We start from the raw sequence: 17201 nt of genomic DNA, 5'->3' as shown, positions 1-17201 counted from the left end.
AGCGCGGGCGAGCGGCCCCCGCGCAGGCGAGGAGCAGCCCCCAGGCCCGGGTCAGCAGCGCGCGGACTCGGAAGGAGCCGCGGCTCTCGCCCCCTTGGGTGCTTCGTCGGCAGTGTCTGGGGACAGGTGTCTGAGGGCGAGCCGCTGGACGCCGCGCAGGCTCCCGTCCCGCTCCCGGTGGCAAGGCCCCTGGCGGCGGAGTCAGAGCTATCCCGGCTACCCGGTCCTCCCCCGAGGCTCTCAGACCCCGCGGCCCGGAGCCGCGTCTGCGCCTGCAGGCCTGGGACAGAAAAGGGGCCGAGGGCGGGCAAGCACGGCGCAGTCCCTATTTCACCGACTTCTAGCGCGTCTGCCTAGGGGTTAACCAGCGGCTACTGGTCACTGGCGACCCGCCTGCGCTCTCAAGCCAGCTTCCCCTGCAGAGAGGCGACCCCACCCCCGCCTGGGCAGGTGTTCTGGGGTCGACACCGTCCTCCCGAGGTCGGGCGGAACCTGAGTCCCGGGTGTCGGCCGTCGCGCTCGAGACTAGGTTCACCGGGAGGCGTCGGGCCGAAGCGCAGCGGAGTCGCTCCTCCCGGCGGCAGGTCTGGCGTCACCCACCGGCGGCTCCCGGCCGCTGCCCGGGTCACGTGCCCCGGGGGCCGCGGCCAAGAACTCTCCGGCTGACCTGCCCCTTAGCCCAACGGCGCGGCGGGGTGGAAGGCGCCTAAATCCGGCTCCTGAACGCCCGGAGGGGACGGCATCACCCCGCTCCCGGATGACCAGCCGGCTTCTCGGGAACAGCTGTCGCGTCCCTCGGCGTCTGTGTTTGGGTGGGGGAGGGGAATCCAGGAAGAAGGTACTTTAAGTCTTTGGGCAAAAGCCGACAGAGAGGAGGTGGGAGAGACTGGGATCTGATGGCGACCACCCGCAACCCGCTCCCAAGGTGACGGGCTCCAAGATTGGTATGAAACGGCCTGACGGAAGAACACTGCCTAGAAATCGAAATTTCCCTACCTCGTTGGTGCCTAGAGTAGTCCTTTGGCCGCACAGTAAAACTACTTTTGCCTCCTTTCTCCTCGCCCTTCCCCCATAGGGAAAATAAAGTGTCTTCTCCAGATCTTAACCCAGTTGTTCTGACCACAAATTAAAACACACCCCTTAACGGTGTTCACAGACAAGGGTAACTGTAAAAATTCTGCCCAGAAATACCGCTCTTTAGACTGAGGCAAGCTGCTTTCCTGCTATTTCCTTAAGAAGATGAAAATCCCCAATAAATGCCAAGAGTGACAGAAAGTATTGCTACTATTCGGTTTAGAGTGAAGGAGAACAAAAAAAGTCAGTTCCCCCCAAATTTTCATTTTCTGATAACTTTAAACACCTTGGCATTTTTAAGATCCAGGTGGTGTTTTATCAGTAATTTAATTTAAGGATTGTTAATCAATACTAAATTTTAAAAGTTCATTTTGTCCTATCAATTGAGTTTATTTTCCGTAATCAAAGGAGTCATTTTCTTAGGCTTATTCTAAAAAACTGAATTTCTTTCTAAAACACCATACTGCCTGCCCATCTCTGTCCTGTTAAGGGGCATCTAAAAACAATTACTATTACATACTTAAGCATATTACAATCATGCGGCAGAATATGCCCATATGTTTTCAAATATTTGAATTAGAGTTTTAGGTTCAATATTTTCTTCTAAGATGGCAGGGCTTTTTGTTTTCATAAAATTGGTTAACAAAAAAGATTGTTACATACAGACACCCAGTAGTTTATCTGGAATTAAGCACATCTTCAGTGAAATAACCCCAGACTGATGAGGCTGCTTGGTAGCTGTGAGACTGTGGAAGGAAAGAGACAGCATTGTCGGTGCAGGTAATTTTCACCCTGAACATAGTGTGTTTGTTTTTAAATTTTTAAATCCTTGTCCTATAATTGCCAAGACTTCCATCTCTGCTATGGATGTGCATGTGTACAGGATCTGTGGATCTGAAGCAGCAAAGGACTATGTGCTGCAAATGGCTCTCCAGTCCAGGTTTAGGAAAACCTTGTATGCCTGCAGTTCTGTGATTCAGAGTCTCAGCCAACATGAGCCCCTGCAGATGTCTTCTACTCTGGTGTGGACGGCAGTGTTCCTGGCAGTCCTGTGGGTTAGACAGGACCCTCTGGGCACAAGAGCATGGAGTGGGAAATATCCCAACTGTAGTAGTGACAGCCTCGTCCTCCTGGACAAGGGAAGGAGCAAACGTCACAGATTTATTTCTTCCACACAAAATCAGTTGGTGAGGTTTTCTACTTCCTTTCATTCTATGAAAACAACATAGAAATTCAATGCAAAATGGGTTTCAAACTAAAATACACAGAAATCATGAAATACAATTTTCTAAATAGAGTGTAAAATATGTCTCATACACTACACATGCCAGAATTTCCTTGTGGCAGGCAAATTCACTGAAGACAAGATCTGCAGTGTATCACAATGCAGTGTGGAAACCACAAATGTGACTTCCCTTTCTTTTAATCTTAATTGCAATACTATAGTAAATCTGGTTTCAGGTCAGGCAAAGTGTGATCTATATGTAGATCTTTTATATAGTCTATGACTGTCTACATGCAACCCAGCCTATAAGACTGTATTTCTAAAATTAAGGGGAAATTTTAAAAGAAAATCTTTTGACAGTAGCTTTTCTGTTTTCCTCTGGCCATAGGTTTGGGGTAGGCTGTTTTCCTACTGTCCTGTCAGTTGTTCCCAAACCTCACTGGGGCCAGGAAATTAACACAAGTTAGGTTTAAGATGCTAAGAGAGACTTTCTGCTTGGGACCAGCCTGAAGACTACATTTCCCACTTTGAAACTAACACCCACACACTCCTGCTGCAGTGAGAGAAGTAGGCATTTGGAGAGAGCAAGAAATTCTGTGGAATATGAGGTGGGGGGTAAGATATACGGAAAAGATGGAGCTTTTCTCCCATTATCCCAAGGGGGGAAAACGTCAATAACAATACATAATTGTAAAGAGTAAAGAACCAGTTTAAGGTTAATCTGCTAACTGGTCCTGTTCTCAATGTGTAGAGAGAACATCCCCTCCACCTCAACGTCTCATTCTCAATTCCTGACTTGTAGAAAACAGGTCTAAATAGCTCTACACCTATTTTCTAGAGAGCTCAAAGCCTGAAGGCATTGTTTAGATTCAGGTGTCCTGCAACTAATGTCAGTCCTTTGCAAAACAGGAGGTTCTCTCTGACTGGAAACAAAATAGAATTCGAAATTCCTGAGCAGGTAGTTGCAACGTCTGGACAGAGATCCTGGAGGAGAAGCTTCCAAATTTTGCCAAGAACTAGGAGTGTCTGCATCTGAAAAAAGGAGTGGGGGGGGGCAGTGCTCTTGGACTCTGAGTGTGCAGAATACTCATGTGACTGTATGTGTGTGGGTAGGCGAGAGATAGTGGTCAGGGCCTGACTGTATCTTCGGACTGTAACCTACACAACAGGTGGGATTAGATCACTAAAAACACTTCCTGGGGTGTTTCTGGCAGTTCTGGTAATCCTGAGGTACTTTCTGCATGGCTTTGGAATTTCAAAGGCCAGTACTCTGCCCGCCCTCCGTGGTCACCCTTTTCTATGGGAGAAGAGAATCTCCTAAGGAGGAAGCCAGCTTTTAAAGTACAGGAACAATCCCCATTCCCTGTAGGCCTGAAGAGAAATTCAGCGGGGTAGCACTTTCCTGCTTTCTGAACACATCACGCACCAACTTACCCAGGGCGCTTCAGTGAGGGCAGGCAAATAGCAGGTAAGCGAAAGGAGATACAACCTTAAAACACAGAAATAAACAAGTATTATTCTAGCCTCTCCTCCTTACCCTGATCCTTCCCTCCCTGCCTCTGAGAATCAGCCACCAGAGTCCTGTAGAAGACTCTTGAGTTTCTGCTCTTAAATGGCTCCTTTTCCAAGAAGGAGCAAGGTCTGTTTTCTGATGTAGGGCCCCAGATGCTCTGTTACTGCAACGTAATCTTGTCATTGCTTCTTTTCAAAGATTATTTGGAATGAATTGTTTCTTTTGTTTACTATCTAACAAACGACCTCTGCTAATCTTATATTTTTATCCCTCTAACATATGGAAAAGCTATTTATTCTAGCCAATCACAATAAAGTGAAGAAAACCCCATTTTATGGAAAAGTATATATCACTATTCTATTGATCATTAAAGATATGATTACCAGTGAAAACCCTCTGAAGGTGGCACATTTATGCCTCCAGGAACAGATGGGGACACGCATTTTCCTTGCAAATACTTTTGAAATTGCTCTACTGGTAGCAGTATAAAAATGATATACAGATGCCAGGGCCGGCATGGCCAGGATGAGTGCGCCAGATTTACACAGTAAAGCTTTCACACGCAGGCTGTCAGTTTTGATTGATCTCTACTATACCTCAGGAACTTGTTGACTAGGTAGGGAAACAGTGCAAATAATTCACTGCAGCAAGTCAGATAATTCACACAACCAATCGGTCTGCTTCCCTTTCCGGCTGTGACATATGAGCCTTCCCTACAAGATGCATCATTTTCCAGCTTGAGCAATATTCAATGTCAGGGAAGAAAAGGTATTAAAGCCACACAAAAGGTGGCGGACTATCGCAGGCCCAGAAGTTGTTTCGGTAATGGAGGCCAGATCCTGCTCTACTCTAAGTCCTACCAGAGCATTCAGGCCCAACTGTCATTATCATATTGATTAAAAAAAAAAAAAGTTCATCATAGTGCAATTTTAGGTTTAACGCCAACAGATCGGGAAAGAGCAAAGAATTATCCCACAAAAGCACAACATTCTTACCACAGGGACGTTTCCCTGTTCCAGTTCACTGATGGAGTTGATTAAGTTTAAATGAAGCAGACACTGGATAAAAGTAAGGGTATTGACCACTGGGCACCTCGATCCCTGCTTGAAAGGACCTGATACATGCAGAAAAGCAAGATTTGCTAAATGCTCTAATCTTCAATCAAATCTTACATCAGTACAGACAAAGTTTGGTAATGAGAGATTCAATGAAGCATGCGGGAGAAAGAATTAATCCTCTTGGTCTAAACTGGCTTCAACTTTGAAGCTTGCTCCGGAGGAAAGACAGTTATCTAAATGCTAAATAAGAAACTTATTGTACTTTTCATGGCATGCTAATCTTTTGTCTATTTCATCTCTATTATGCGTATGCTCCTAGATTGCAGTTGTCATGGTGATCATATCAAGCTACGCTCAGGGGATGGTGGTGAGAAGCCAGGCGCAGACGTGGAGATCACCCCCACGCAATCCACATTTCGTAAAAAACAGAGCAGGAAGAAGTAGGTGGGCACCTGACGCCTTCCCGGCTCCTTCTCACCAGGCCCGGCCGCTCCAGTCAAGGGCTAAGAAGCCTTGGGCCTTCCCGTGCCATTCCAGGCGAGGCCCACTCCCCGAGGAGAGTGGCATTTGGTAATGGTGGTAATGGTGGTGGGGAGGGGGTCAGGCATCCTTCCTACCCCAAACTCCTTTCTCCTTAGAGGTTCCCAGTTTTTAGTCTAGAGGCTCCTCCCCCTCACCACTTCCCCTTCCTCCAAGCGCTGGCATCTGCGTGTGGAGAGGCTGACTGGAGAGGAAACGCAGAGAGGCAAGGGCTTGGACACTGGCTGGCTCCACCCTGCAGGCAGTGCCTCGGGGCGGGGAGCTGAGTCAGCCGACTGACTCTGAGTGCAGCAGAGGAATGAATACCAGACCCAGAAGAGTGGCCCACGAAGCCCTGGCGGCGGGTGGAAGCTAGAGGGTCACCCGGGGCCCTGGCGACCAAAGGTGACTCTGGGCCCTTTATGTGTTTTACAAAAGTTGCCAAATTAAGATGGGATTATAACTGCTCGAGTCCTTGTCAGGGCTGAAAGGTTGGGAGCCTCAAATATGCCCCAGCAGTGTTGATGAAAAGCTTAAAAAGTAATAAAAAGGAGAAAAGAGAGAGGAAAGTAACATGTATAACTCTTATTAAAGAGAAGAGCCACAGAGAGGTTGTGAACTTGATCACTGTTTGAACTTTAATTTGTTCATTAACAGGATTTGCCCCTCACTGCGAATGTTATTACTTCCTCTGCCGCTCAGCAACAACTCTGGGCATAATGAAAGAGTCTGGCAAAAAGTTAAATGCCTGGTAATTAATTCATTTAATTGAAAAAAGGGGGAAGAGGGAGAGAGAGGACCCACTGCAGGAGCAGAAGGCAGAGGGTTTGGAGGAGGGGGCAAAGCTGAAATCTGCATGGAGGCCCTCTCCAAGGCCTAATGTCTGCCACCCATGCAGGAGGGGAGACCTGGTCTCTGATGAGGCTCTTTTCAGCAAATTAATGCCAGGAGTACCCTGAAGACCCTCTGCCCAATGCCACCTGTCCCTGGTCTGAACCTCTCCTAGCCAGAGTTTCAGCCAGGAGCTACTTTGGATGGTCTCTTAGGGTAGAATGGACACCAGAAATACAAAATTAATATATACTCAAAAAATCTTTCAGTAAAAAATAGGGAGATGTCTTTTGCTTTCTCCCCTTCCTTCTCTTGAAACAGGCTTCTCATGCAGTCTTCTGTTTCCAGGCTGGAGTGAAGAGTGTCAAGAGCCGGATATAATCTGCTTGCTGGCATCTTAATCAGCTTTACAACATCATGCTTTCTTTCTGCCCCCTCCCACCCCAGCAGATGATTTCAATAAACTCAGGAGATGAGAAATGAAATACACTCCTTGCCTCTGCTCAGAAGCAACAGGACAGTTTGCTTTGCCTCTAACCTCACAGGGCCTGCCTTTCCCTGTGTCACTGAGCTCCTTCCTGCGTTGGTCAACCACCGCACACAGTCCCCTTACTCATGTACCCTCCTTCTGAGGCAGGCAGAGGTAGCCACAATTAACTATTGAGACACCCCAGATACCCCAGAGCTATCAGCACCACATCGCCCTTATAGCCAAACGAGAGAACAGCAAAATTCAGGAAATCAGTAGTAGGTCAGTTATCCTTTCCTACTTAATATGTTTAAGGCCCACCGCTGAACAATAGGCAGTTTCAGTTTCCTCACATTTTAAAAACTGGTGTCCATATAATCAGTGTGACTTTCTTTAGAAATACAATTATCTACCATGTATCCTCCCATTTCAATACTACTAGGGACAGAAAAATGAGTGGTGAGGAGAGAATGAGAGACTATAAATGAATTCCCTAGTATCCAAAACCATTTCCTAGGTTTGTGTTTTTAATTAAATCACTTCTAAACCCCAGAGAGAAGACAGTATTTTCTCATCCAAATCACACTGTCACCAAATAAAGTCATCAAATTACCACTTTGCTGGCAGCATCCTCCCCATTTGACCCAATGCCACTTGGTACTAACAATCCTAACCTCAAACTCCAAACAATTATAACTTATCTATACCGTGCCTTCCAGAAAACCAGTGATAGGCACACACTTGTGTGCATTAACAGGAAGGGGAAAGGAGTTTTAAAAGGGGCTATTTTATAAGCTGAAGCAAGTTCTAGGGTTTATTTAGCATTAAAATTACTTCCCACCTTTTCTAGTCCCTGGATATTGAGTAAGGTCTATTTTCCAAAGTTGTGCATCTATACTAATTTTATTCTGGACAACTGACACTAAATATTAAGGAGTCTACAAACAAAACAAAACATTCCCTCACTCCACACTGCTGAGCCCTAAGCTCCTTTTATAAAAGGAACTTTAAAGAGACCACATCAACCAGGTCTGGTAACCTTGCCACTATCCTAACCTAGACCCTTATCAGTTTACACATGCGTGAGTGAGTTTCTTCCTTCCTCCAAAACAGCCTGCCAGTGCCTTGAGATTAATTTCTCTTAAACCCCCGCTTTACTCAAAAACCTTGATAGCTCTGATAGCCTGTAACAGCCGCACCCAGCTCCTTAAACTGGCCTTTAAGCCTCCTCTCCACTCCCCCTATAGGCACTAACTGGCTGTTTCTGGTTTGTTTTACACTAGCCTGTACCAGGCAAGACAGCTCTTCAGGAAGACAGCTCCCCCGTTGTCCCCTGAAAACACCACGAGTTATCTGGATTTCATTGAACACTTGTGAGGTGCCAGGCACCATGTTAGGCATTACAAACATTATCTCATTTCCCTTCAATTTCATGAGATATGATTATACCCATTTTAGGGCTGTAGAAACTGAGACTAAAGAAATTAAGGTACTTGTCCAACCAAGATCTCACAGCAGAGACAGTATTCTTATGCTTACCTATCTGACTTAAAAACTGGATTACTCTCACCCCTGCTATACTGTGTGTTCTAATCACTCCTCCTTGCCATCTGGAATGCCTTCTCAACTCCAGTATACATACCTGAATCCCACCCAGCCTGCAAATCCCAGAGAGAAATTCCCACCTCTATCTTGAAATCTTTCACTACCATCCTAGTCCTTGGCAGACTGCTGAAACCCTTCATTATCTGCAGCTCTTACTTGGCACTCCTATTGTCTGCCCTGTACTATTATGTCAGTTTTCATTTATTCAGTCCCTTCCAACCATGCAGTAAGCTCCTTGAAGAGGGGAATTTGCCCTGTATTTCTTTATATTCCTCGCTCACTCTCCAGAGCCTAATAATATAGCTTCCACTTGTTGAGCACCCTCACGCACAACAATCCTGAAAAGTAGACACTGTTATTATTGCCAGTTTGCAGATAAACTGGGGCTCAGAGAGATTAAGAAACTTGCCCAAGCCACTCAGCAAGTAAGTAGCAGATCTGATATTCAAACACAGACTGTCTGAATCAAATGTCCCTTCTCCTTAGCCAACACATTGTACTGGCTCAAATACAGTCTGTCTCACACAATGTGAATTTATGAAGTGTCACTGTATGGAGGATACTCAACAAACCTCTAGAAAATACCCTCTAACCATGACTTAAGACAAGGGCACTGTTTTCCTCTTCAGCAGGATAGCCTCTGAAACTCAACAGAAGGATGAGTGTATACATCCCAGACCACCCCTTCCATTCTCCCCTCCTCTCTAGGAACCATGCCCCCTGTTGGTGGGAGCCAATAACACCACTGTCTGTATCTGTATTGGTGTTTCTCTGAGATAGAGAGGTGGATTACCCTGCCCCAAGCAGCCTCTACCTTTTAAATACACAGAGGAAAGTAGGGGAAAATGAAAGATACAAGTGTTAATTTTTTTAATGGCCTGCAAGGGCTGGGAGGTCTTGCAGTCTCTGCAGAAAAAATGGGTTGCTGCTGTGGGAAGAATAACAACTGCAAAAAAAAAAATGTTCACAGCTGACCAATTAAGCCAATATGTGGAACTCCATCTAGCTTCTTGTTTCAAGACATGGAGGTGGCAATGGGGATTAATAAAATCTCTACGATAAGAACTTCTGAGAGTACAAGAATCAAGGCCTGGAAGCCTGGCTACTTTTCCCCACATGGAGATTGTGCCTTCAGTGCCAATGCTAAAGACCTGGACCTGATAGTATTAAGCAAGCTAACAGGTTTCTTTATTTCCCACAGGTCTTTAGGAAACGTTAAAAAAAAAATTCTTGCAATGGTAACAGGGTACTTCCTATGAATTTGAGAAAGGGAGAATAATGAGTATATGATGACGTGTCTCTAGTATCCATGTGAAAACTAGTCTATTCTCCTAAATTCCCAAAGATAGATTTCCATCTTCATTTATATTTTGGTTTAAATATCTGGACAGCTCAAGGGCTACAACCCTTACCTCCCCCTACAAAACCCATGTTGTGGAACACAAAAGCTTGCACATGCACAGCACTTAATAAACCAAGTCCTTCATTTATTTCATCTCAGACAAGGCTCAAAACTACCCCTTGAAGTAAATGTATTATACACATTTTGCCTATGAGAAAACAAAAATTTACTTCACGTAACACAGTTGGTACATGGTAAACCTAGTCCCCACTCCTAGTCAAGGATACTTTCCCAGTTCTCAGGGCAATTTCCTGCCATTTCTATATTCTGCATCCATGTGTGAATTCTGTAAATCCAAAACCAGGAACCTCTCTCTATCTGAAAGAGATGGGCCTCAAGCTATACCAACCAGATTTCTACTATAACTACCTGGCCATACTAAGAGTTCCCCCACCCCAATCCTGAAGCTATAAACACTATATACAAAATTTAATATTTAGATTCAAATTAAGAAATATTTGGATGGTTCTTAAATCTATAGAATATGAGCAGGTGCAATGGTTGGGCTACCCATTCCAAAAGAAAGGCTAACATCACTGCTACTCGTTTTTCCACAATTGTCATTATTTATTGAGGATGTGCTGGGTACCTGACACTTCCTTATACTTGTAACTTATAATTGAGGAGCCCTTTTATCTGCTAATAGACAAACAGTCTTTTCCCCAGAAAAGACCTGGAATTGGATCTGTCCACCTTGTTCACTGACCCTTTAGTTGTGTATGTAACTCAGATATCCTGGGCCCAGCAGGTCCCCCTCCCTAATTTCTGAGCAATAATCAAACTCATCAAAGCAGACAAAACTCAAAGTTCCAGATCTTATAAATGGCTGAAATAAGGATATTCTTTTTGTCTCAGCTCAAACTTGGTTAATCTCCATATCCAATCTAACTGTGGGGTGAAAGAGAGGAATATATTTGATGATTTGGGACTGTTGCCCTATTTCTTTGTCTGCTAGCTGACCTCCCCTCTGTAAGTGCATCAGCATTTGCAACATTCAGTTTAAGCAGGAAGCCTCTTTCATCTTTGTCCTCTGGCCTTGATCTCTCCTGATCATTATAGTCTGGATCCCTGCTAATCACTAATGATCCTGTGGCCCTCTATATAATACTAAAGGTATTAGACCTGAATTCGTAGAAAAATTCCTACTCAGCTAATTACATTCTTTCTGCTTTTCTTGGTTCTCCATATAGTCTCAGCTGGAGTTCAATTTGAATTATTCCCTCAGATTTTAAATTATTTGCTGGTGGTTTTGGGAAACTATTTCTAAACTCTTCTCTTAGATGAATTCAACTAATTATGATTCAAAAGCCCCATGACCTACCTCTTTCCATCTCCCTCTCTCTTTACCTTGAGTGTCTTTCTACCCCATCTCCCATATTCTGGTCTTGAATATCATAAGAGTTTAAATTCACTGAGGAGGGAGTTTCATAATTCTGTATTTTGCACAGCATATAGCATACTGTTAGCTTACAGCAGTACACAGTAGTTCCATTACATATATACTTTGGGGTCTCTATTCACAACCATCTACTAAAAATGACGAATGTTTTATTCCACAAGTTAGACGTCACCTACAGTTGAAGGATCACTGAGTTTTTTTTTGATAATGGTGAATGCCTTGCTCACTAAACAGAATACAGGTTAAGTCTGATTTCTTAATTGAGTATGATTCCTTTGTATTTCAAGGAATGTGGAGCACCAAATCTATAGAACTATGTATGGCAATCCTGATTTTAGCCCATGACATCTTGGATTTTTCCTACCCAAGCCCATATTCTAGAATTTAACAGCTTTTGTTATCATAGCAGCAAAATTGAACTCTCATAAAATCCAGATCAACCAAATTCTTGACAATATAGTTTTCTGAAGTAAGATGTCTCTATTCTGCATACCAATGTACTAGAGATGTATATGATTGTTAAATTAATAATTCATTGATAATCAAAGAGACTCTACAAGCTCCAAATGCACACTTTTCTTAAGAGTTTTCCCTCGGCAGCTACTTTTACTCCAATGGTGCTTCCAATGTTCAAACTATTCTTGTATAATGACTGTAGAACTAGTTTAAAAGCTACTCAAGAAAGACATCTAATAGTCTTTCCAATTGTTTTGACCCCCAAATTACATTACCTGACTTGATCACCCACCTAACTCTTCAGGGCACAGAAGGTCTTTAAAGGAAGATGACTGACTGCCTCCAAGGCTTTTTAACAAGATGTGCTGTGGGTTCTGAAGAGTGCCCAAATGAAGAGCTTCAAAATACGTTTGAACGATGGCAGCAATGGAAGCATGACTGCAATAAGTGACAGACTTCCAAGATGACTAGTTGGACAGGACACTAAAATGTATGTGTAAGTTCTGATACAATGGACTATATTAGTTTATAGTCATATCTTGGTTACTTAGTTATGGCCCTACAGCACAATATTAGGGTTAAGGAAAAAATTATTCTTAACATCTTCCATTATTGCACTTCACAAAATTTTACACTCTTTAGGTGCAGCTTATAGATGTCATACAAAAATGTATTGATATTCAAGGACCTAGGCATTGTTTAGGATGAAACTACAAATAATTGAGATAAACATCCTGGATGTTTTTCTCTGTTTATCAAGCCAATGAAAATGAATTGTAAACAGATGTACTTGTAACTACTTGAAATGTGTTTGTCTTCTTAATTGTAGGCAATTCTTACTTCAGGTTGGGGAAAAAAAGGGGTATGCGGTTTTGATTTTAACTAAAATTATAGTGCTTCACTCACATAACACCAGCCAGTCTAGCATACCATATAAGAAGCAAGACCTTTTAAGGAAAACTTTGTATTCTAAAATTATTAAAAGGACATCATAAACCCATTCAATCATGCAGGTCCTTTAAACTTTGCTTTGAAAGTCTTAAGGAGAAAAAAATATGGTAGTGACTAGGGCATAGGCTGGACAAAACTTTCTGATTTCTAATTTTTCTTCCCTTAGCTTACTACTTGAGAGAAGTCAATACAATTTTCCGTTTGTATAAATGAAAGGCCAGAGTTTTAACTCTTTTATAATAATATTCCTTGAGCCAGAAGAAGATATATTTTCCACATTTTAGTTACACTTCAAGAATTATGTATTATATGCCTATAGGGCTCATGTTCAATGGCAAAGTGAAGTGGACCTGTAACAGATAATGAATAAAGTTATTGAATTAATGACTGGAGGAAAAGAAAACCATACCTTGGGTGAACACATGCACAGTTCATTGTAAAACTAACTCCCACGGGATTTGGTCCATGTAAATACAACTTCTGACTATTACATAATATCAAGCCTAAAGCGTCTGCTTAGATTTGGATCACTTTAGATTTCAGAATTCATTAGGACCCTAGCCGTACTTTTGAACCTAATCACTTGTTTCATGTGACTTCTGATATAATCAAAGTCTTTAATACCCATGAGTAAGTAGTAACCATTAAGACCGGAGTTTTACAGAAAATTTACCTGACTTCCATACCTGAGCTAAATGGATCATTTCACACATCCAGCACTTATGCTAAAAGCATAAGGTTTCTCATTTAAGATAGCAGACGATTATCTTTCACAACAGAGGCATAAACATAACCAGTTATCTCACTTTTCCAATTATTCCAGTTTTAGAAGATGTCTGTTCTCATAAATAGAGCTCTATCACTGGCTTACAAACACTATTTATTTGGTAGCACATATAACACCTTTGTTCCTTGGTTTATGTGATAGAACAGGACTAAGACAAAACCCTCCTCCCTCCTATGGGGACTTTTGTGCGTACCTTGATAAATACCTACAAAATGATAAATGCTACTACCTCTTTCAGCATTTTGAAAGATGTCAACCAAACACAAAATATTTTTGGTGTGTGAATTAAAATGCCTCTTACTGATGGTCTCAGATGTTTCCTTGTAAGATAGCGTGTCAAGAACTGGCTTATATATTATCCGTCCTCCAGACTGACATCACACTTCATAATAGCTTGGTATGATGATTGCTGTCAAAATCGCCTGCAAGGAAACATCCGTGCCCTAGATTGACATAATTTATTAGCATGACACAAGACTAAAAAACGAAGAACACCATGCGAAGCTTGACTTCAAGCACACGGTTAGGGGCGTCTGCTACGTGTGGGCGAAGGGCCTCAATCCTTCTCACGCTCTAACTTAGGAAGAGAATGAAAGTTGCCTGGAAGTCTCATGGGCGGGGGAGGAAGGCCAGACTGGCAAGTGCCCGCGACAGGAGGAGGAAAATACTGTTTTTTCAAAGTCGAATCCCATCCAGGGATAGGTTTCTCTTCTCCGTGACCACCACACGACGGCACACACCTTGTGGGAAATGAAATGGAAGCGAGGGCGCGGCGGCCTCCGAGGCGGCCGGGGAAGCCGACCCGACGGAGCGAGGTCCGGGGCCGGTACGCTTGGAGTGGCCTCGGCCGAGCACTCCCGCGGGCGTCCCCCGCAGGGCTTTTAGGCCGCGCTCTCGCCGCCTTCCACGGCACGAAACCCGCCGCCCTCGAGACCCCGGCATCACCTCGCGGCGCCAACCGGCCCGGCCCGCCGTCTCCTCGCCCTCTCCTGGGGGGGCCGGTGGGCAAGGTTCCCTCAGAGGCTGCCACGCTCCGCACGCGCCCCTCCGCAGTTGCGGCGTGAGAACCAGAGCTACCGGAGCTGCGGGCCCCAACTGCACACAAAGCCCCCGACGGCGCCGCGGCGCCTCCCCGCCTCGCTACTCCCGCTCCCGGAGCTCAGAGAGCGGCGCTCCGCGTTACAGCGTCCGCTCCCGCGGGGAAGTCCCGCTGAGAGGAAGCCTCCAGCGGGAAGTGAGATCCAGCTCACGCGAGCAACCCCGCTCCCGAGCAGGGCCCTCTGCCCGACGGAGACTCTCACTTCAAACGAACAGGCGCTGCCCCCTGCGGGAGGAGGGGAGCGCGTGGGGAATACTCACACTGAGCCTGGCCGCGCCGCGCAGGGACCTCGCCGGGAAGGACGCGCGGGCTCGCGCAGGGGGAGCGGAGCCCCAGCGGGTTGCACCCGCGCCGCCGCCTCGGAAGGGAGGCCTCTACCGTCCGACCGCGGACCTGCAGCCGCCGCGTGCGCGCCGCCACCGGCCCCGCCCATCGGCCCCGCCCCGTCCCGTGCCGCCGGCCCCGCCCTCCTGCCCCGCCGGCCCTGCCCCGTCCAGCTCCCTGCCCCGCCCCTCCGGCCTCATTTCTCCAGCCGGCTCCCTCCCCTCCTCTCTGCCTGCCGGGTGCAATCGGCTCTCTCACCAACGCGAAGGGACGAGGAAATCCTTCCACGAAAATGAACAGTGATATCCTTTTGATGGCTATAATTTATTCCAAATCGTCCCTGGACTGAAACGATCAATTAGCAGCCCGAAACGCACTGTGAAGTAAATTGTCACACTCTCTATTACAGGATGGTTATCATATATTTATAAGGTGTGTTTTCTGCAATCAGAACCAACAGGGTGTTGAGCGATCAGTCATACACGCGCTTCTTCAAAAAGAACGGGAAAGAAGCTCCAGCACGGGGGTGGGGGGCGGGGAACGTCCTTTGGACAATTATTACTTCTCCCACCCTTCCACAAGGGCGTTTCCTCTTGGCATCTGGGAAGTGCAGTGAGGGCGAGAGCTCTGCGCCAGCTCTCTTGGCCGCTCCTGTGACCGGGGAGCAATGTCCCTGTGAGCAACAGGGAGACTCGCAGCCCCAAGAGGAGACGGTTCCTTACCGTGAAATACAGATCAGACAAGATTACGCACTCTGTCTTTGTATGTCTTCAGTCCTAGCCTGGAAAATAATGTCTTACTCTTTGCTTCTAAGCTTCTAGCAGAATGTTTGCATTCTATACTTGTCTCTTTTCCTCAATTCTCAGGGTGTTGCCCTCCTCTCTCTGCTATTTAGGTGTTATATACTGTAGAGATTATGCCAGGATGATATAAAGTTTACCCACGGAGAGAACTGTGCATTCTGAATTGGAATCTCGCCAGAACGCTTCCATCATTCATAAACGAGATGGCACAAAGTTCTGAGAAAGTCATAAGAAATTCTCATTCAGTCTGGTAGGCTGTCTTGACCGAGCCATGGAGACATTGTTATTTTCCTATGGTCATCCTCAGTGACTGTACATGAATATACATCCAGAACTTCCAAGTTTCCCCTAACAAACTACAGCACACTGTTATCCACCAACCACCTATCAATCATTTTTAAGGATTCTGGTTTGCATCCAAATAACAGTTCTTTTGCCTGAAAAACAGCTATAGAGCCCAGCCTACTGATTGTTGTGAGAAATGTTTAGCAAATAGAAGTTTAGCAAATATTGCCTCTGTGGGCAACAAGGTGACATTTGTGGAGAATGAGTCACAAGGCGGAGTAAGATGCAGAGTTTACACTACATTCTTCTTAGATTAACTGCTCCCATGATTTTTGCATGGCGGGGCTTGTCTGCAATGCCAATCTCTGAAGAATGGAGAGAAAGAAAATCTTGCCAGGTATTCGAGTTGTAGAGGCAGCTGTTGCCATTGGACCTTCCCCCAGCATAAATGGGGCACTGCATTTTTCTCTCAGAAAACAAATGGGGCTGGGGACCCTTGCCTCATTTGAGTACCAGCATAGCAAAGAGCCAAACCCAGAACCTTCACCTTGTACCTTCCAAAGTCATTGATTTAATAGCTAATATTTATTAAGCACTTACTTCATTCTAGGCACTGTGCTTTAAATTATATGCATTATCTTATTTAATCCTATCAACAAACTTATGGGGAAGGTTCTTCATTTTACCAATAAGAAAACTGAGATTTGGCAAGATTAAGTAATTTATCCAAGGTCACACTTCTAGTAAGTGATGATCTCAAATCCAGGTCTCAAATCCAATGCCCATGTTCTTTACCCCAATAATATAATACCTCAAAGATTTAAGATTTTGATTTAAGATTTTCCACCAAAACGACTTTAATGGAGCTGATGATAAAATGAGAGTGCTGAATTCTGGGAGAAGAATGAAAGAACAGCTCTTTGCAAAGGAAAGACATTATAGATACTTATACCCGACCTGGGTAGATTACCCTTTCTCTGTTCTACCCTTCCTACATTCTGTGATTTCTTTTTCAGAGTTATCACCTCCTATCTGGTGTCTAGCCAAAGAGACCTTACCTAAAGTCAGTGATGACTGCTAAGTTTGGTGTGGAGGTGGAGGGAAGGGTGGATGCAGCAGACCCCAGGGAAAGCAGAGCTCCTTGGGGAGAAGACTTAAGTAGGAGCCAGAGTTGGACAGAGGCCCTTGTCCCAGACCCCCGGCTCTGAGAATGAAATGTTGCTTCCTAATGGACTTTAAATTACCAACATAGCTAAACTCTCCCTTAATAGAATTGTAAAGATCTGCTTGCTACCTTTTTCCCCCTTCATGTAGAATTTGTAATCAAGAGCCCAGTTTTGTCATTTGGAAATACTAATTATCTAATCACGCAGTGCTGCATAACGTACTTGTCTGCCCAAT

General features: G+C 44.9%; 1 protein-coding gene across 1 annotated transcript in view; it reads right to left on the bottom strand.

Annotated features, from left to right (window-relative positions):
* LOC117203162 (uncharacterized) overlaps positions 1-15704 on the bottom strand; it is a 20083-nt gene extending 4379 nt beyond the window's left edge. Inside the window, exons 1-5 of the mRNA XM_033437075.2 lie at positions 15653-15704; positions 14649-14993; positions 3734-3788; positions 1738-1820; positions 668-802 (exon numbers count right to left, since the gene is read on the bottom strand). Of these exons, the coding sequence (XP_033292966.1) occupies positions 675-802; positions 1738-1820; positions 3734-3788; positions 14649-14993; positions 15653-15704 (663 nt within the window). The 3' untranslated portion in view covers positions 668-674. The remainder of the gene's footprint in view (positions 1-667; positions 803-1737; positions 1821-3733; positions 3789-14648; positions 14994-15652) is intronic.
* Between the last annotated feature and the right edge of the window lie 1497 nt (positions 15705-17201).

Source organism: Orcinus orca, chromosome 1 (genome assembly GCF_937001465.1).
Source record: "Orcinus orca chromosome 1, mOrcOrc1.1, whole genome shotgun sequence".
In the NCBI taxonomy this organism is placed as follows: Eukaryota; Metazoa; Chordata; class Mammalia; order Artiodactyla; family Delphinidae; genus Orcinus; species Orcinus orca.
This window is presented reverse-complemented; position numbering and strand designations above follow the sequence as displayed.